Consider the following 22,473-nt stretch of genomic DNA (forward strand, 5'->3'; position numbering starts at 1 on the left):
TAAGTAGTTCTAAGTTATAGGGGACTGATGACCTCAGAAGTTAAGTCCCATAGTGCTCAGAGGCATTTGAACCATTTTTTGAAAACCGTTTACATTCAAAACTGCTTCTACTCGGTTTGGGATGGATAAATAACGGTCTTGTGTGGTTTCAAGGGAATCTTACACCATACTTCCTGCAAAATATCTGAAAATTCAGGTAACGACGATGCACCCTTATCTATAGAGTAGACCAAGAAGGCTCAATAATAATGAGGGATGGTGAGTGTGGTGACCAGGAGGAGACGCGACAATTCATCCTAGTGCTCACAAAACCAATGCTGGACGATGTGAGCTGTGTGTACAGGAGTTCTGTTGTCCTGGAACACAGCATCACCATTTGGGAACAAGCATTGTACCACTGGATGGATCTTGTAAGCCAAAATGGTCACATAATTCTTGGCAGTGATGTGACTCTGTAGAGTAACTACGGAGTCCAGGGGTACCACGATATGGCTGCCCGGTTCATCATCACCAGACCCCCGCAATGTTTCACCCTTGGGATGTAGACTCGGCTAGAAGTAGGAAAGGGTGTGAAAAAAGTCTCATCCGACCAAATAACTTACTTTCATTGCTCCGCACTCCAGGTTTTAGAACTTCGGAACCATGTTTTTCTGTTCCGGGCGTTTGCATGACTGATGAATGGTTCTGGAATTCTAGCTCATCATGAATTTGCCAGCTACTGGAACTCCCGTCGTGTTGTTTTGGTGCTGACAGGGTTCGGGAGCGCGACGTTTAGTTCTGCAGTGAGTTTTGAAGCTATCGTTCTCTTATTTATCGTCACAAACTTCTTCAACGGTGTCTATCACGTTCACCCAACACACATTTGCCTCCGTGGTTTGACTTAGGAGATGATGCTGTTCCGCTTTCCAGCGGATGATGTTTTTGCGCTTTCGCTGTATGCGGTATACGAGTATATCTTCGTTACGGTGCCTGTTGAAACATTAGTCACTTCGGTTACCTTGGTTACGGATCCACCGTACGACTACCAACAATTTGCGCACGTTCGAGTTTACTTAGCTACGACATAATACACTCACAACTACACTGACCACGACTGACACTTGGAAAATATTGAGGGCATTGCGCATGCGCCGTTCGTGGTCACATATCGGGTGGCGCACGAAATGTGTTACCAATTGTTTCTTTCACAATTACGACGCACATGAGATATTCCGCTGGGATCTCTACAGCAGTACCAGCATAGCTTGGAAAAACAAATGAGTTACGAAATGACGTGTAATTCACGATACTGCCGCTGGGAGACTAGTAAGCAGCAATGGCTGACAATGGAAGACTGACGACACAGCAACGATCGGCAATTGTGTTACTTGTTGTGATTCAGAGGCGTTTTCGACAACAGTTTAACACACGATGGGTCCCTTGCAAGAAGACCATCCACAGGTTGTACGATAAATTTGTACAGGAGGGAACAGTATTGGAAGCGAAGCGACCGCGGCCTAACCCTGTTTGTTCGCCGGAGAATATTGAAGCGGTACGAGTTGCTGTACAGAGAAGTCCTGGGAAATCGTGTAGAAAGGCACCAATGCAATTGGGAATATCCAGACGCTCCGTTCAACGCATTCTTAAAAGTGACCTCCATATGTACCCATACAAGATGACCTGTGCACAGAAGCCCACTGAAGAACACAACCAGCAGAGACTGCTGTTTGCTCAGTGGGTGGAGGATACGGAAGAAACTCTCAACAACGTTTGGTTTTCAGACGAGGCGCATTTTCATTTAGACGGTGTGGTTAACAAACAAAATGTACGCTTTTGGGCCACTGAAAACCCACAAGTGCTTCATGAACGACAACATTATGCTCCGAGGATTACAGCGTGTGCAGCAATTTCCAGACACGGACTTTTTCTTTGAAGGAACTGTGAAAAGCGAGCGTTATTTGAGCATGCTTCATTCCACAGCTTCTTGCTACTGCCTTGCCCTTCAACACGCAGTGATTCATGCAAGACGGAGCAAGGCCACATACTGCAAACACTGTGTTGGAGTTTTTACACGAGCATTTCGACATGCGGATCATTTTACTCAGGTTTCCAGATCGCTTCCATGACTAACAAAATTGGCCCCCCAATAGTCCATGTGACTTTTTTCTTTGGGGGTACCTAAAGGATACAATTTTCCCGAAACGTCCACGTGATTTAATGGAGCTCAGAAGACTTATTCTTCAAGCTTGCAGTGAAATTACGGAAGACATGTGCCGTAGGGTAATCACTAACTTCAGTGTTCGTTTGAAGGAAGTTAGGAAACGAAATGGTGGACATATTGAGCATGTGCTGAGTTAGAATAAATCTCCATGGACGGCTCTTCATTGTAGTATATGCTCCTTTCAGATTGTATTGACAATAAAGTTTATATTCAAAAACAAAGTGGTAACACATTTCGTGCGCCACCCTGTACAACAGCAGCACGTGCGAGCTTGGACAGCATCTGCATTGTAGTTGAAACAGGCTCTTCCACATGTTTCTCCAATTCCTGTATGTATCGCCTGGGTGTTTCCTGGCATGATGCGCGCCAGGCAGAAGACTGCGATTCCTGACCTCGCCTTTCGTTTCCTGTACCGGCTCGTAATCGTCAACTTGTGCAAGCGTGTCGTGGCTTCTGGTGAAAGTGCAGCCGCGAAACTGCCGACAGCGACGATCCTTTGCTAGCCGCCATTACTCAGCACCTTTCTTTCGAGGAAATCCCGTTTCGTCTTTACTGTTGTCCAGAGTGACAGCGGATATATTTGTCTCTCGTAACTCTATATTCTACGTAACTGAACAACTCAGAAGCATTACGCAGAAATGGGCACAAATGATAAACCGATTTACCTTACGGTTACTACAGAAAGATAAAAAAAATTCTGAATTTCGATACAAAATAGTAATGATCTTTACTTTTCATTTCGATTTTGAATCGTTATTGACAGCTGTCTCATTTACCGTAAAGAAGTCCGCAAGAATTTCCGGGTACACTGGTACAGGCTACTCTACAAAAACTCTACACGTTTGATGTAAAGGTTGATTTTGAATGAGTGTGAGCAAATAGTGAATTTCGTAGTGTTTATGAGTAGGTTTCAGCCTCGCTCCCGCCTACGCGACTTAGGATGTGTGTAATTTTTTTAAGCACGGTGTGTAGATTATCCTAGATGATACTACGTTGACTTAGAATAGGTATGCGGTGAGCGGTAATCCCACGCTGACCTGTGTAAAAGACTGTAACACTTTCATTTGGATACAGTAAATGGTGCGCATTTGGTAATGGAACTATAATTCTGAAACCGGTTAAACTTTAGCAAATTAGGCAGTAAAGACAGCTGCTAGGAAAATAGCTTTTCCAAATATATTCGTGTTTATACAGCTGCAGCCACACGCTACCACTTTGTCAAGATGCAAAATACAATTCCACATGATAATCAAGCAGATGAGGAACAGCACAAACATCTGTAACACTGGAGGTGTGATGATGTCCTCAGAGAAAAGAATATTCTGAATGCTGACAATCTGTCGCCCTAGCTGTGACTGACTGGATTAAATTATCGTTTTATTTTGCATTCACCGCTATTGCGCAGTCTCGGGTACATAGCTGTTTTCACTTGTGCTACAGCCGAAGTGTCTGTGAAGTCACACAGTGGCAATAAACTTACGGATTGATCGCACTTTAAAATTACAGACATGACACCCACTGTTTATTAAACACCTGTGATGAAGCATACCAGTTAATGTTAAAAGTGTAAGAGCACTTCGACTGCAACCCAGGTATGTGCATTTAGGAGGTTATACTATGCAACCACTTCAAAATGGCTACGTAGCAGAGTCCGTGCAGTAGTGGAGAATTCAAAATAAAAGAATAATTTAGTTCAACTAACGACAGCCAAAGCAGTAGACTGTTCTTGTTTAGAAATCTGTTTTGACTACAAACCCCAATTCAAGCAAAATACTGCATACAGGATAGTTCTACAGGTTCCTCCTGCAGAAACGCAGCCGCGTGGGATTACCCGAGCGGTCTCAGGCGCTGCAGCCATGGACTGTGCGGCTGGTCCCGGCGGAGGTTCGGGTCCTCCCTCGGGCATGGGTGTGTGTGTTTGTCCTTAGGATAATTTAGGTTAAGTAGTGTGTAAGCTTAGGGACTGATGACCTTAGCAGTTAAGTCCCATAAAATTTCACATACACTTTTTGAAGAAACGCATATCTGTCAATAATCTTTGAGCATGCCTCAACACACGAGTGGCCTTTGAACTCCAAATGAACGAGACACGTCGGTTCTCTGCACCACTGTCATAATGTCACTTCGTCAAAAACGGCAACTGTTTCATGTCCCAATGCTTGTCTTCAATACGCGGTAAAATTTAGCTATATTCATTCCCACACCGTGTCCCATAAATCCTTTTGGACAACAATTTCCGTGCCGGCCCCTGTGACCGAGCGGTTCTAGGTCCTTCAGTCCGGAACCGCGCGACCGCTACGGTCGCAGGTTCGAATCCTGCCTCGGGCAGGATGTGTGGTGTCCTTGGGTTGGTTAGGTTTAAGTAGTCCTAAGTCTAGGGGACTGATGGCCTCAGATGTTAAGTCCCATAGTGCTCAGAGTCATTTGAACCATTTCATTAGAAGCCAATAGTCGTAGCCAGACACCTGTTAGAAGACATTAATATGTGGTTTGTCAGTCCTTCGCTTTCATGACGGCTTCAGCTCTCCTGGGAACACTTGCAGTGAGGTGTCTGAATGTCTGTGGAGGAATGAAAGCCCATTCTTTCTCAACAGCCGAAACCAGAGAAGGCAGTGATGTTCGAGGCTGGAATCAGGAGCGAAGGCGACGTTCTAACTCATCCCGAAGGTGTTCCATTGGGTTCAGCTCGGAGCTCTGAGCAGGCCAATCCATTTCGGAATGTTATTGTCCACAAGCTGTTGCCTCACAGGTGCTACTTAATGACGAGATCATTATCATCCGGGTACAGTCATCGTCTCCGAACTGTTCGCCTTATCCTTCCGCGTTTGGCGCATTCTTAAGCTCTATAAGCGAAACCACACCTTAATCACAAACAACAGCCACACACGGTAACACCACGGGCGCTGATAACCTCGCTGTTGTGCGCCCTAAAACACTAATCATCATCATCATCATCGGTAACACCACCTCCTCCGTACTTCACTATTGAGACCACGGATGACACCTATCGTTGTCCAGGCATTCGCCAAACACAAACTCCACGTGATGGACACAAGACACAGCGTGATTCATCAGTCCATATCACTCGTTTCCCACTGTCTACTGCCCAGTCGCATCGCTCTTTACGCTACCACTTTGCACTGGTTACAAAAATTTTTGGCTTATTACGACCTGTTCCACTATTGTACCTGTTCCTTTTAACTCCCCAGTACAACCATTGTTACACGCGCTTCCGTGGCCGAGATCACTAGTCATCTGAATGTTGAAAAAAAAATGTTCAGTGTACCTCTACTCCACGTTCACTAATTGTCTTTGGTTTCTGGGCCTCGGGCTGCGACCCCTGCCCACTTTGCCCCCACCCATTCGTTTCGGCGCCAGAAAGATTTAAAAAAAAAAAGAACACTAACGCACGCTTCTGCGTGGCGCTCGACCCTGCGTAAACCGGTTCGAGACTTGGTGGCAGGTCAAATTTCACTGACAGAATTTGGCCGACAAGAGGAAGAGAGGTGGTGGTGTGAAGTTCCTGATCACTAAGCCTTGCACCAATGTCCTGGATTGAATACCAAATCTCTCTGCATTGTCTCATGAAGGAGCCCATGTGACACTGTTGATGGTGATTCGTCCGTCGGATGGGAACATTAAGCTTGGCGCCCCCCTAGGTGTTCTTTGCAAGGTGTGGACTATGTGCCGGCATCATCTCTCATCATCTTCATCGTCATCTTCAGCTTCATACAGCACAAACTTAACACTACAATCCACATCCACACACACACAAAATACCTACATGTAATATTGCAACCACTGTAATGAAGCATGTTGCAAATACATAAACGAAGAAACAGCTGTTGTGCTAGTTGGACTCATGGCAGCACTTTGGAACTAGCGAGTGATTCCTCCCACTAATTTCATGTGATGTTTTAACCACCACTTTTCGCAATGGTTGACGGTCCTTGTCCGTGAGTACATGAAGTCTGGCTGGTTATAGTTTAGGTGTGGTTGTTCCACTTCATGATCACGTCACAAAATGTCGACTTGGACAGGCTTAGAAGGGCTGAAATGTCCCTGGTCGATCTGTCACTCAGATATCCAATGATTAGTGCATGCTCGAAGTGACTGAGCTGCCCTGATCGTCCCACTCTACTGTTACTGCTTCGCTACCGACAACACAGTCGACAGCCGCTTATCTGGTGAGCATTCCTTGCTCGGCATATGTGCACGTTAAACATCAGAACGTTATTCCTGGTAAACCACTCGGTGTGGTGCTATGATAACCTGAGTTGCTGGATAGGCGTCGGGTGATGTTGATGTGCAGATGCTTTTCGTCAAGTTGCCGTGGAGAAAATTGTTCTCGCAGCAAGATTGGCCTCCAGTGATGTGGAGCTGAGTCGTCCTCAGGCTGCTGCGGAGAGAATTATTCTCGTTGTAGGTACCGCCAACGAGTTATCGCCCTGCGTTGTTGTTAGTTGCCCAGTTACAGGACGAGCCGATTTTGGGATGTTCTTCGTGACCAACAACACAATACTCCCCACCTAATTTCATACCGACTAGGCCGCGTCTACTGTCAATTCCGCGTTCCGACGATTTGGTCAAGTAGTAAATGTACTTCTTCGAAATGTGTTGTTCTGTTTACCAAATTGCAGGAAACTATGTTATTGGTCGTTTCCCAGTATCTGATGCCAAACTGACTAAACTGGAATCAATAGCTGTCTTACGAGATATCATTTTCGATCTTGCTGAAAAGCTGCATAGAGATGTGCAGAACTGTAACATGTTTATTACATAATTTACTAAGACGTATTGTAATAGCGTGTAATTGTTTGATCTGAGTGCCCTGTCTGTTTGTTTACAGAATGTGGGTGGCGGGGCTCATCTTCGTTGCCATCCTGCTGCTTCTCGCGTACCTCGACACAAGAAAACCGAAGAACTTTCCACCAGGTGAGTTGAACACACTTCTACTGCAGAAGAGATCAAAGGAACAGTAATATTTGCTCCGTGTTTCGGCCGTTTCCGCAGTTATTGGTTTTTATTTCTCAGAAAATACAAACACAAAATAAGAAAACTGTGTACGTATTATGGAGGTACACCTATATTTCTTCTGTCTGCATTGGCTAATTATCTCCAATGCCCATATATTTTTCTTTCGCAGTTCAATCCCGATCGTAACGTCTGGCAATCTGGTTCTTAGATTCTCCCTAATTCACATAAAGTGGGGCGTAGGGGAGAATCATATAGCAAGCTGAATGTTGTCGACAGAGATGGCTAAGGTCGGTCAAAAGTCAAAGACCTTTCCAATGACGTCACATATTCTCCCAGTGTCATGAAGTTGGGAACAATAATGCTAGAAATTCTAGCAGGAGGCAGTCACTTCCAGACAAGTAATAACAGATGAAGAATGAGATAGACAGTGGGAATGCCGCTATCTGTATTAAAAGACAGTCACATTTCATATCGCCGGCCGCTGTGGCCGAGCGGTTCTAGGCGATTCAGTCAGGAACCACGCTGCTGCTGCGGTCGCAGGTTCAAATCTTGCCTCGGGCATGGATGTGTGTGCTGTCCTTAGGTTAGTTAGGTTTAAGTAGGTCTAAGTCTAGGGGACTGATGACCTCAGATGTTAAGTCCCATAGTGCTTAGAGCCATTTGAACCATCACTCTTCATATCAGGCCAGCTTTGGTGAAAGACCTCAATCTTTCAACAGTATCAGACTGATGCTTGGAGCTCGAGAAATCGTCGGACCAGCCAGCAGTTCGTGTACCTACTGCGATGGAGACGCTGTTTAAAAGTGTTACTGAAGTCGGGAATTAGTGATTCATAGTGGTCGAACAGTATAATCTGTCAGTGCACAGAAAGCTTATAGTTATTTGTGAGCGCGTTCCCATGACGTGCGTGGACCTCTGATCGCTTTTTGGAGACGACTGTTGGGGGTTAGCAAGTGCGTCGTCGTTAAGAGGCACAGGGCTCCTATTAGATAGTCAGAGGTGGTGTCTCATGGAAAGGGCAGAGTTCGTGAGGTCTAATTAAAACTGCATCTCTTACCGCGAAAAGCTGATGCGTTTTTATTTTGAGATTAGTGTCTGCCTACGTAGTTTTGAATTGTTATCCTGTTTTGCCTTTGAGAAGATTTCTGTGGAAATCCGATGAATTTTTTGGATATGCGACCGCGTCACACGTTGTTACTTCTATCACATCCTGCAGAATTTTACTGAAATGAACTCCAGCCGCAATAGTCTACACGAAGTCCTATTGGCCGCTTCTCCCGAGCTTACTGCGCGCAGTTCTAACAACATTGCGTTGACTGGCCTGTCAACTGGCCTGTCTTCCTATTTCAAGCACAGGTACGTCTCCACCACGTGTCTTTTGCTGGCACGTGTTGATATTTCATCACTGGTCCGTACCCGCTGCCCACAGTGCTCATCTACGTACACTGTCTGCGCCTGCTACCCATTGGAATTTTTGATGTTTCATGTTCTAACCATCCAATTTAAGCGGTACTCGACATTCTAGCCCGTGTATTTCAACCAGTGTTAAATTAGTTATATGTATACATACGATGATGCGGTTAAATCATCGCTAAACCGGTAGCGTATTATGCTGTGTAACAGAAGAATTGCTAACAGCTAAAGCGGCTACCAAAAAGTTTTTTTTCAAGATTTTAATACACTCCTGGAAATGGAAAAAAGAACACATTGACACCGGTGTGTCAGACCCACCATACTTGCTCCGGACACTGCGAGAGGGCTGTACAAGCAATGATCACACGCACGGCACAGCGGACACACCAGGAACCGCGGTGTTGGCCGTCGAATGGCGCTAGCTGCGCAGCATTTGTGCACCGCCGCCGTCAGTGTCAGCCAGTTTGCCGTGGCATACGGAGCTCCATCGCAGTCTTTAACACTGGTAGCATGCCGCGACAGCGTGGAAGTGAACCGTATGTGCAGTTGACGGACTTTGAGCGAGGGCGTATAGTGGGCATGCGGGAGGCCGGGTGGACGTACCGCCGAATTGCTCAACACGTGGGGCGTGAGGTCTCCACAGTACATCGATGTTGTCGCCAGTGGTCGGCGGAAGGTGCACGTGCCCGTCGACTTGGGACCGGACCGCAGCGACGCACGGATGCACGCCAAGACCGTAGGATCCTACGCAGTGCCGTAGGGGACCGCACCGCCACTTCCCAGCAAATTAGGGACACTGTTGCTCCTGGGGTATCGGCGAGGACCATTCGCAACCGTCTCCATGAAGCTGGGCTACGGTCCCGCACACCGTTAGGCCGTCTTCCGCTCACGCCCCAACATCGTGCAGCCCGCCTCCAGTGGTGTCGCGACAGGCGTGAATGGAAGGACAAATGGAGACGTGTCGTCTTCAGCGATGAGAGTTGCTTCTGCCTTGGTGCCAATGATGGTCGTATGCGTGTTTGGGGCCGTGCAGGTGAGCGCCACAATCAGGACTGCATACGACCGAGGCACACAGGGCCAATACCCGGCATCATGGTGTGGGGAGCGATCTCCTACACTGGCCGTACACCACTGGTGATCGTCGAGGGGACACTGAATAGTGCACGGTACATCCAAACCGTCATCGAACCCATCGTTCTACCTAGACCGGCAAGGGAACTTGCTGTTCCAACAGGACAATGCACATCCGCATGTATCCCGTGCCACCCAACGTGCTCTAGAAGGTGTAAGTCAACTACCCTGGCCAGCATGATCTCCGGATCTGTCCTCCATTGAGCATGTTTGGGACTGGATGAAGCGTCGTCTCACGCGGTCTGCACGTCCAGCACGAACGCTGGTCCAACTGAGGCGCCAGGTGGAAATGGCATGGCAAGCCGTTCCACAGGACTACATCCAGCATCTCTACGATCGTCTCCATGGGAGAATAGCAGCCTGCATTGCTGCGAAAGGTGGATATACACTGTACTAGTGCCGACATTGTGCATGCTCTGTTGCCTGTGTCTATGTGCCTGTGGTTCTGTCAGTGTGATCATGTGATGTATCTGACCCCAGGAATGTGTCAATAAAGTTTCCCCTTCCTGGGACAATGAATTCACGGTGTTCTTATTTCAATTTCCAGGAGTGTAGTTTAAAAAAAATTAAAATATTTTATCGTGCACCTAATTTGTGGGTAGCCAGAGTGCAAATTCATATATTCTGAAGACCCTACGGCAATGATACAACTACACGCTAGGTGAAATGGTTTGTGTGAGAAGCTTATCTTCAGTGATAAAGCAATACCAACTGCGAATAACACAGCGAACATACCCCAATGACTAAACCTGTGGAAGAAAAACATCCTGCACTAAGACGAAACACATCCGAGCTCGTTACAAGTAAATATATTCTGTGCGATATTGTAGTTTAAAGTTTTTGGCTGCTTTACCTTCAAACGACTAACAGTTACAGGACACATGAGTCAAGACATCCTGAAAGACTGGCTCATGTCTCAGCTGGAGACCGACAGTAAGGATTGAATATACCTACAACATGGTGCTATACCTCACTTGTACGTCGAATTTAGTAAATTATATTGATTGTGTCGTCTTTACCAGCAAGACTACCAGAATAACGGCAGTGCTCTCGATGAAAAGGGTAACAACGTGTTACGTCAATAATACGCCGAAGAAACGTAGCTAGGACACAGTAGGTAAAACCTATTTAGTTAGTTCTAATTACCGTTTTTAAAGAGAGAAGCAAACTAAAGTTATCATCAATACTTTCTGAAAACCAGTCATATGGCGGAAACGCCAAAGAGACTCAAAGATTAATACACTTTCGAATATACATGTATGATGGCCATGCAACTGCTCCGATGAAAACAGCTGAGTTACATTCAGAAGGGAACAGGCGACAAATGAGAAACAGGAAAACGGAACTTCGTGTAGGAAAGGCTGTTCTTGCCTCCAGTAACTGTGGACTGTATTTCAGGGACAGCAGACAGTACGAGTGTTTCTTCCTACACCACTTTCTACACTTGACAAGCTTTCACTTCCTGACCAAACGTACTGAAACAGAAACTCCGCATTAGAGTTTTATAACAATACCGTAGTATAGCTGACGAGCTTCAGAGAGAGTTTGTTCAACAGTCAGTCTCTCTCTCTCTCTCTCTCTCTCTCTCTCTCTCTCTCTCTCTTGCACGGATGCCCATCCTGTCTCCATAGCCGTTAGTTGACCACTATGAAATCCATATCGTGTAACATGATCGATGGTTGATAAATAAATATGAATATGAATTGATTCTGAGGCGGAGGTTGAGGACCAGGACAGTATTTGCATGAATGAGCGTGGAAAACCGCCTAAAAATCGCATTCTGGACGGCCAGTATGCCAGACGTATGGTCGTTAACCGGCGTGCGGATTCGAAATGGTTCTGCCATCCTTCCCTGTCTCACAAGCTAGCGTGCTCGCGTTACGCTCTATGAGCAAGGCTGAGTTTATACAGCAGAAAACTGGAATGTTACGTCCATCAGAAATGTCATTCACTACTAAATAAGTTTCAAAGACCAAGACAAACTTAAGCGCTCAAATGATGGTAACATTTTAAAACCGCTTTCCGTTACAGCATGCTTTTCACTCAAGAGAATTTTCGTTGGCCTGTATACAACAGTCGTGAGGAATTTCTCAGATAGTTGAGGAAGATGAAAATTTAACTGTCATGGGGGATTAGAATTCGATAGCAGGAAAAACAAAACAAGTAAAAATAAGTGAACATGGACTGGGGAGAGGAATGAAAGAAGAAACGGCCTGGCAGAATTTTTCATAGGGTATAATTTAATCATTGCTAATACTTGGTTTAAAAATCACGAGGAAAGATTGTAAAAATGGAAGAAACCTGGAGTCACAGGAAAGTTTCAAATATCTTGCATAATGACTTCGAAAACAGATGTTGAACAGCAAAACATTTGCAACGAAACATGTGGACTCTGACCATAATTCATTGCTTATGAGCTGTACATTAAACCCGAGGAAACTGCAGAAAACTAGGAAAATTAAGGAAAAGGAAAGTGGACGAGTTGAAAGAATCAAAGGTTGCTGAGCGTTTCAAATGGAGCATTAGACAACGATTAACTGAAAAAGGGATAACGTACGCAATAGAAGACGAATGGGTAGCCATGAGTGATGAAGTAATGAAGGCAGCAGAGGATCAAGTAGTCAAAAAGACAAAGTCCAGTAGGAATCTTCAGATAAGGCAGGAGATATTGACTGCCATAGACGAAAGGACAAAATACAAAAACGCCCCAAATGAAAAAGGAAAAGGGAACTTGAAGGCAATATTCTAGAAAATGCAGAGGACATAGATGAAGGTGAGATGGGCGATATAACACTGCGAGAAGACTTTGGCAATGCGCTGAAAGACCTAAGCCGAAAAACGGCCCCTGGAGTAAACGACACTTACTCAGAATTATTGATATTCCTGGAAGAGCTAGCCATGGCAAAACTACTCCATCTTGTAAGCAAGATACACAGGTGAAATACCCTCAGACTTCAGGAAGAATGTAACAGTTCCTACTCCAAAGAAGTCATGTGCTGATAAATGCGAATATTACCTAACTATTTGTTTAATAAATCATTGTTGCAAAAAACTGACTCGAATTACTTACATATAAATGGAAAAGCTGGTAGAAACAGACCTTGGGGAAGATCTGTTTGGGTTCTGGAGAAATGTGGATGAGGAATTCCGCCATATGCAAGACACCTTTGGAGTTTTGTTTTACCCAGAGGTGTTTCAGCACTTTGTGTGCTATCTCCAGTGGGCTACTTCATTTCCTTTCTTTAAAATTGTTATTATATGTTAGCATTTAGAGCAGGTGTGGCCAACCTTTTCGGCAAGCGGGGCCAAATTTTTGAGAGGGGATATCCCCGAGGACCGCATTACAAATTTTTGTTTGTGAACCAAAACAAGCAAGAAATATTAATCTATTTTTTAAAGGAAATAAAACAAATCTGAGGACAGAAGATTTATCATACAATTTAATGAAATCCAATGCTAGTGGGATGTTTGCCTTTGTTTGACTGAATTAAGTGTCAGTGTTGATGTCAGCTGAAGTTGTTGCTACTTGCAGATTTCTAGATGAAAATCAATAATTCGTGTTCTCATTTGTCATTTGATGTAATTCATCCAATTAAAAAGCTGTTCATACACATAAGTGTTTCCAACTAATGAAATCATTTTAAAGCATGCTTGTAAAACACTGGATATTTCTTCTTGTCCAAATATGTTTTATGGAACTCTTCCAGAACAACCTGATTAAATTTCTCTTTTAACTGTGCAACACATTGCATTCCTCAGTATCCCATTTGCTGATATTCCTGTAGACATTTGCAAAATGGCGTAGCAAATACAAAAAAGCAGACGATGTTTCTTAAATTTTGAAATGGATTTTCGAATTCGTATTTCAAATCAGGTATCAAAGAAGCGTATTTAATTGCTGCCGCCTGTGTGACGTCCGATTGCTTTGACAATGTAGGAAAATACGATAAGTTTTTATTCGTAACTGTTGTTCTCAAAGCCCAAGTTTCATTTGGAATGTGGAAATAAGATCATGCATGACATTAATCAGCTGATCTTTTCCTTGGAGTCGAGTATTAACATCATTTAGAGGGCTAGTTATATCGACCAAGAATGCAAAATTGAAAGGCCATTCTTTATTTTCGAACTCTGGGAGTCTCTGAGTTGATTTCAAAGAATGATTGAATTTCTTGCTTGAAATCAAAGACTTCTTTAAACATTTTCGCACGGGTTAGCTACCTTACTTCTGTATAATACGAAATGTTATCGTGCTCAGAATCCAAAAACGTCAGAAATTCTTCCGACTTAATAAAAGTTCACTGCTTTGACAACTACATTCATGACATGGTCCATTTTGAGGGACTCGACACATAAATTTTCTTGATGGATAATGCAATGAAAGTTTAACATCGACGAATTGCCAAGTTTGCGGGCCTCGTTTTCAATCAACTGAACTAAACCTTCGTGCTTCCCAGCCATTGCTGGAGCACCATCTGATTTTAGCCCCGATAGGTTGTTAAGTTTTAACGAAAAACAAGTTAATGGCAAAATAATTGCTTCCAACAAATATCGCGACTTCGTGGCATTCATAATTGGATGAAATGCCGCGAATTCTTCTGTTTCATTAAAATGAGCATCAACACCTCTGACATAAATCGCCACTTGGCGGTATCAGCGATATCTTTGCATTCATCTAAAGCTATAGAGTAAAATGTAAACTCATAAGCACGATTTTTAAAATTATCTTCAATTTGTCTGCCAATGACGTCCACATGTCTAGTAATAGTTTGACGAGACAGGCTTATTTTTGAGACATCCTTTTTCTTTTCGGGACACACCATTTCAACGACTGTCTCTAAGCATTCCTTAACCATTTCACCATCTGAATGTGGCTTTTGATTTTTTTTTTGCCAGTATCAGAGCTACTGCATAACTTGCTCTCACATAGCATGTTGACTCTGAATTCGTCCTTGTAAATATGTGCTGTTGAGCAGAAAGTTTACTTTTTAAGTCGTTCACCTGGTCGAAATTGTCCCTTGTAATTATCAAACATAACTGCATGTTTAGTCCCATTGTGCCGTTTGGTGTCATATTCGTTTGGAACCTAGACATACTCATTGCATATCCGACACACGGGTTTTGTTTTATATTCCACAAAAAATAGTTTACAGTCAACTTGTCTTAAAAAGTTCTCAACTCCTCTGTTACTTTCTTCTAATTGTGTATTAGTTGCCATACCAACTTTACGTTATGAACTGAAACAGACTTTTTTTTACCATAAGTCGGAAACTGACAAAGGGACAACACGGTAATCGGAGTTCTGTAATTTTTTTTATATATATGGTACGTGAAGTTCAGAATCAAATATCAGTTGCCTAAAGTTGTTCGATGCAACTTTCAAAAATTCCCTACAAAATCTACTTTAAAGTGGTTTCACTCCATAAAGCAACTTGACTGTTTTAATGGGCTGGTTTAGAGAAAACATTTGGTGGAAAATATTTACGTTTGTGAATGAAGTGATTGTTGTTAAGGATTGTACATCTACTTTAAAGTGGTTTCACTGCATAAAGCAACTTGACTGTTTTAATGGGCTGGTTTAGAGAAAACATTTGGTGGAAAATATTTACGTTTGTGAATGAAGTGATTGTTGTTAAGGATTGTACATGGTTTGTTTACAGTTCACAGTTGAGATGTGTATTTCTGGACTGACGCATTGTATGTTGTTTATGACAATATGTCTAAAGTTCTGGTTTTATAGCTTATTTGGAAAAAAGGTGGATGTATGCATTAGTTTACATACCTTAAATGAAGCTATTGAATGTGTATGTTGGTAGCTGTAAGTCTGCTACACAGTCTACAACTTGTCATCTGCAAACAGCGAAAATGTAATTTTCATTTATGTTTATTATGCATTTCCGATCGAAAATGAGTATGTATCGCATTGTTTCGCGTGTTACTTACGGTTTTGATGTTGTGGTGTTTGTCTCCCTTGTTTGTGATGTGGTAACACGCTGATTTCGTTCGGAAATGCATAAAAGACAAAACTAAAAATTACGTTTTCGCTGTTTGTAGATGACAAGTTGTAGATTGTTTAACAGTCTTACAGTTACCAACATAAACATTAAATAGCTTCATGTAAGGCATGTAAGCTAATGCATACAGCCATCATTTTTCCAAATAAACTATAAAATCAGGACTTTAGACATATTGTAATAAAAAACATACAATGCATCATATCATAAATGCATATCTCTACTGTGAATTGTAAACGAACCATGTACAATATTTGACAACAACCACTTGATTCACAAATGTTAATATTTTGTACCAAATATTTTGTCTAGACGTTAAAATGTAATAACAATTTTATAGATAGAAAATAAAATAGCCCACTGAAGATGGCACAAAAAGTGCTGAAACATATCTCGGTCAAACAAAACTCCAAAGGTGTCTTGTATAGGGCGGAATTCCTCATCCACTTTTCTTAGCAAGCATGGAAATAAGAAGAACTGCAACACCAGAAGATAATTATTCTGGAGAGATGTAGGAACATGCGAGGCAATACCAACCTACGTCTACATCTACATACATACTCCGCAATCCACCATACGGTGCGTGGCGGAGGGTACCTCGTATTACAACTAGCATCTTCTCTCCCTGTTCCACTCCCAAACAGAACGAGGGAAAAATAACTGTCTATATGCCTCTGTACGAGCCCTAATCTCTCTTATCTTATCTATGTGGTCTTTCCGCGAAATATAAGTTGGCGGCAGTAAAATTGTACTGCAGTCAGCCTCAAATGCTGGTTCTCTAAATTTCCTCAGTAGCGACTCACGAAAAGAACGCTTCCTTTTCTCCAGAGACTACCATCCGAGTCCCTGAAGCATTTCCGTAACACTCGCGTGATGATAAAACCTACCAGTAACAAATCTAGCAGCCCGCCTCTGAATTGCTTCTATGTCCTCCCTCAATCTGACCTGATAGGGATCCCACACGCTAGAGGAGTACTCAAGAATAGGTCGTATTAGTGTTTTATACGCGGTCTCCTTTGCAGATGAACCACATCTTCCCAAAATTCTACCAATGAACCGAAGACGACTATCCGCCTTCCCCACAACTGCCATTACATGCTTGTCCCACTTCATATCGCTCTGCAATGTTATGCCCAAATATTTAATCGACGTGACTGTGTCAAGCGCTTCACTACTAATGGAGTATTTAAACATTACGGGATTCTTTTTCCTATTCATCTGCATTAATTTAAATTTCTCTATATTTAGAGTTAGCTGTTATTCTTTACATCAATCACAAATCCTGTCAAAGTCATCTTGTATCCTCCTACAGTCACTCAACGACGACACCTTCCCGTACACCACAGCATCATCAGCAAACAGCCGCACATTGCTATGCACCCTATCCAAAAGATCATTTATGTAGATAGAAAACAACAGCGGACCTACCACACTTCCCTGGGGCACTCCAGATGATACCTCACCTCCGATGAACACTCACCATCGAGGACAACGTGCTGGGTTCTATTACTTAAGAAGTCGTCGAGCCACTCACATATTTGGGAACCAATCCCATATGCTCGTACCTTATGAGTCTGCAGTGCGGCACCGAGTCAAACGCTTTCCGCAAGTCAAGGAGTATGGCATCCGTCTGATACCCTTCATCCATGGTTCGCAAGATATCATGTGGAAAAAGGGCGAGTTGCGTTTCGCAGGAGCGATGCTTTCTAAGGCCGTGCTGATGCATGGAAAGCAACTTCTCTGTCTCAAGGAAATTCGTTATATTCGAACTGAGCATATGTTCGAGAATCCTGCAACAAATCGATGTTAAGGATATTGGTCTGTAATTTTGAGGATCCGTCCTTCTACCCTTCTTATATACAGGCGTCACCTGCGCTTTTTTCCAGTCGCTCGGGACTTAACGTTGGGCAAGAGATTCGCGATAAATGCAAGCTAAGTAAGGAGCCAATGCAGTAGAGTACTCTCTGTAAAACCGCACTGGAATCCCATCAGGACCTGGCGATTTATTTATTTTCAACCCATTCAGCTGCTTCACAACCCCAGGGATGTCTATCACTATGTCCTCCATACGGGAATCTGTACGAGACCGAAACGGCGGTATGTTTGTACGATCTCCCTGCGTGTAAGATTTCTCAAATGCTAAATTTAAAATCACAGCTTTCGTTTTGCTGTCTTTCGTTGCCAGGCCAGACTGATCAGTGAGTGACTGGATGGAGGTCCTCGACCTGCTTACCGATTTTACGTAAGACCAGAATTCCCTTGGGTTTTCAGCAAGATCTTTTGCTAAGGTATGACGGTGGTAGTGGTTGTATGCTTCGCGCATCGCTCTTTTTACAGCAGCACGAATCTCTACTAACTTTTGCCTGTCCTCATTCTCTCGATCTTTCTTGTACCGCGAGTGCAACTGTCTTTGCTTCCTGAGCATTCTCCGAATTGCGCTGTTAAACCACGCCCGGTCTTTTTCGTCCGTAACCCACTTTTTCGGCACATACTTCTCCAGTGCGTGATTTACAATGTGTTTAAAATTTGCCCATAATTCTTCCTCGTCCATCGTACCGGAAGTAAATGCTGTCGATTCATTTACTAAGTGGGATGCAAAACAACTGCTTATCTGCTCTTTCGTAGCCATAGTCGTAATGACAACACGATGAATTTAAGGTTTAAGAATGGTCAACCTTCGTTTATAGCATTTGCAGATTCAGAGAAAGCTTTTGGCAGTGTAGACTGGGAGACTCTTTCACATTCTGAATTTAGAATGGGTGGAATAAAGGAGTGAAAGTTTATTTACAGCTTGTACAGAAACCAGATTGAACTCTTAAGAGCTGAAGGACATGAAAGGGAAGCAGCTGTTGAGAAGGAGGTGATTGAGATTTGTAGGCTTTTCCAAATATTATTCAGTCGTACATTGAACAGCAGTAAGGAAACGAAAGAGGAATTTGGAGAGGGTACAAAAGTTCAAGAAGAATACAAAAACACTTTGAGGTTCGCAGGTGACATTGTAATTCTATCAGAGACAGGAAAGGGGCTGGTAGAACATTCGAGTGGAACATATTGTGTCTTCTAAAACGAAAAGCAACAAAAGAAAACAAGAGGTATGTAATATGGTCGAATTGAATCGAATGATGCTGAAAAAATTAGGTTAGGAAATGAGGCGCTAAAAGTGGTACAGGAGTCTTACTAATTGAACAGCAAAATAAGTGATGATAGTTGAAGTACAGAGGATATAAAATGCAATCTGGCTATAGCAAGAAAATCGTCTCTGAAAAAGAGGAATGTGTTAACGTTAGTATAAACAGAAGTGTTAGGATGTGTATTCTGTAGATATCTGTCTGGAGTTTACGCTGTTACGAAATTGAAAGGAGGACGATAACCACTTCAGACAAGAAGAGAACAGAAGCTTTTGAAATGTGTTGCCACAGAAGGATGTTGAAGATTAGATGGGTAAATTATACGAATAATGAGGAGGTACTGAAACGAACTGGGGAAAGAAAAAAAGCAGGAATCGATTGACACGCCGCACTCTGGGGCATAAAGGAAATGTCAGTTTGGAAATGGATGGGAGTGTGTGGGAGAGGGTAAATACTGTAGAGGAATACCAATGAATGAGTACAGTAAGCAGATTCGAATGGATGATGGTGGAGTAGTTATTCGGAGAGGAAGAGACTTGTGCAAGACAGCTTAGCACGGAGATAAGCATAAAACCAGCTTATGAAATGAGGACAACAACAACATGGGTCAGTGTTTAATTAGAAAAAAAGATCTTGTGTGCAGTGTCATAAAATGAACTGCAAACTCATGTTTCAACCTTAAGAAATGACAATGCATTTAAATTTAGTTTCATGTAATCGAGTTACGCATTCGAGTACTTATACGCGCCTGCAGATGCATATAGGGGATAGCGGCAAGACTGCACAACTGGCGCGCGCTGCAAATAGCCTATGCCCCAGGCAACCAGAGAATGCTCGCGTCGGACGACTGTCCGCTCTGAGCGACTGAAAGGGATCAAAGGCAGTGTCCAGTTCCCCGTCCTCCTCCAACCCCCCCCCCTCTCCCTCTCTCTCTCTCTCTCTCTCTCATTTGGTATTGTGCGTAGCGGCTATTGCCATCGGGAAAGGAAATTAATGCTGCGCTGACTGACATCAGTAATTGTGCATCGGTTCTCACCACGTTTCTCCCCCCCCCCCCCCCCATGTTTTTTTTCTTTCGGCGTATTCCTCGTTTGTGGAAGTTAGAAAGGGAATAACACTGCCAAACTGCCAAGCATCCGTATGCAGATATCAGCTGATCAGATAGAGTGAATGGTACAGTGATTCAGCAGACGTGACGTGTACTCCATTTTCCTCCTTGAGTCATCAGCAACTCTTAATTTCTATCTTAGTATTTACGTCATATAAGACTGGACACTTTGGAACCGCAGGCAGCTTGTTGTCCAGAAGGTATTATGCGGTTTCTAGTACTCTGAGATGAAATAAAGTTAATGCGCGTATCTCTTAAGCGTAAGCCTTTGGAAAACCGGGCATTGATCTACCTTGGATGGTATCAATGGCATTCCTAAATCTTAAGGCAATAGTAATTCGTGGAGGATAAAAGAAGCAGCTGTTCTTGACTCGTGTATAGCAACACACGATCTTCGAAATCTATTGCAGTTTATGTTTGAGTTTTACTATATTAGTGCTTAATTTTGTGGTGAGTACAAAACAACGCGCATTAAGCAAATATTTAAAGACGAATAGAATTGCCTGTAATATACTGGACAATAGAACAATTTTTTTTCTTCGTAGCGGGTAACACAGCAAGAAAGTTACTAAAAGAAATTCGTAGTTTTTCATTTATGCTGTATTTGTTTTTCGGTTCACGACTAGTTTCTGCTTTTTAAGGCCTTTTTCAAGTGATTTTCTGCACAAAAGAGCGCATACTACGCGATCTCCACAAATAAAAACGCAGTGATACGAAAGTAACTTTACAAAGCTAGTTACCTGCAGTAGAAAAATTTTGGTTTGCATTCACGCAAAAACGCAGTGATACGAAAGTAACTTTACAAAGCTAGTTACCTGCAGTAGAAAAATTTTGATTTGCATTCACGTGGAAGCATCTTTAAATATACGATTGCTGTTAGTTTTGGTTCACACGCATGCTGTCTTTTTGGTTTTTTTCGCGCCTTATTAAAAAGTCAAGCTGCCAAACCAATAAGACAGCATATATGCGAACAAAAACGAATAATAAAAGTAAATTTAAAGGCGTTTCCATTTGAATTCATACGGCATATTTTTCTATTTGTAATAACCTTCTAATAAGTTAATTCATATCATTTCATATATATTCGTGGAGGTAGTGTTTGTGCTCTTTTTTATATCAAAAATTACCTGAAAATGACCCAAAAGACAAACTAGTCGTGTACCAACAAAAATACGGAAGAAGTGGAAAAATATCAGCTTCATTCAGTAGATATAAACTTTAGTGAAGTTCGTACAGAATTGGTGAGGCTGAACAAAGTTTTCAAGTCTAAACAGTTTTGTGTGGTTTGAAAAGTTAGTTTGTGTGTTATGGCGGTTCCACCGACACGTTGCACATCATTACGATGTGTCGCATTCAAGATTTATCTAATCCAATCCAATCTAATCTCTCAAAACCTTCATGATAGAAGAAAGTGATTATGAATGTTATTAAAATACTTTTTAATTTTTTATTGAAAAATAACTTTCTCAACCATATTAATTGTAAACAATTAATACTTTCATTAATTTCTAAGTAAATTTTATGGTTAGAAAATTCATTTTTTGTCGTGGTATGCGAGGCTTATTTCTTAATGGTGACTAACGTATTTGAAATAAAAAGAATTTTAGGTGACCAGATTTAAATCGCCTTGATTTTACAACGATCTACTACAGCTCAAGCTCAATTCATGGAGCATGGTAGCTGCAGAGCTATTTTAGGTCTTATAAGGTGAACAAACGTAGAACAAGATGGGAAATATTTTGAACATCTACTACATGAAACCGAAAACAGGAAAAAATCTTCATTTCTGATAAATTCCCTAAAAGACATTCATTTATAATTTCGGCATTCAGAAATTTAGTACAGTGAAAGGCAAACACCAATTATTTTAAATTATGAACAGAATAGTCTCTCTTCTTCTATACAGCATTAAAAGATATTTTTAAACAGATCAGTCATCCTAAAGAAATTCTGTCTTCCCTTAAGCTTTATTTATCTTCTCAACGTCAAAGTTATTTAATTGATTTTGCGTAATATATCCAAAGCCTTCCATATGAAAAATGTTCCTTTTGAAGGATGTCTGATCCTCTGGAGTTGTTGCTGTATGTAGCCCTCTGATACATTCTGGTAGATGCTGTTTCCGTGGTGAATCCACATTTACAAGTGACCCTCTGGAGTCCAAGGTATAATCTGATCTTAACGCTAAAATCAGTTTTGCTCAGTCGTCTGCCTAGTTGCCTTTCGTTGCGCCATCGTAGGCGGGCTCTGTGATGACCAGCTGCTAGAGGATTTCTGGCGAACAGCACCTCAGCTCGTCGCTCAGCTCCCAGCACACAGTCCATCCAGCCGATTCCCTTCCCAGATTTTGTCAAGCGCGAACTCGTCTTCATTGTCCACAAGCTGTGAAATACTAATCTGCTTTCATTTTCTTCACCTGAATGTAATTCATCGACCATAGCAAGTAGATGCGGCTGGACATTATTACCAGTAACCTGGTTCAACTGCACATTCAAAAAGTCGTATACA

General features: G+C 42.6%; 1 protein-coding gene across 1 annotated transcript in view; it reads left to right on the top strand.

The window, feature by feature from the left end:
- Window positions 1-22,473, top strand: part of LOC126481137 (probable cytochrome P450 303a1) — a 157,687-nt gene that overhangs the window by 30,467 nt on the left and 104,747 nt on the right. Inside the window, exon 2 of the mRNA XM_050104687.1 lies at window positions 7,050-7,135. Within this exon, the coding sequence (XP_049960644.1) occupies window positions 7,050-7,135 (86 nt within the window). The remainder of the gene's footprint in view (window positions 1-7,049; window positions 7,136-22,473) is intronic.

This window comes from Schistocerca serialis, chromosome 5, assembly GCF_023864345.2.
Source record: "Schistocerca serialis cubense isolate TAMUIC-IGC-003099 chromosome 5, iqSchSeri2.2, whole genome shotgun sequence".
NCBI classification, from domain to species: domain Eukaryota; kingdom Metazoa; phylum Arthropoda; class Insecta; order Orthoptera; family Acrididae; genus Schistocerca; species Schistocerca serialis.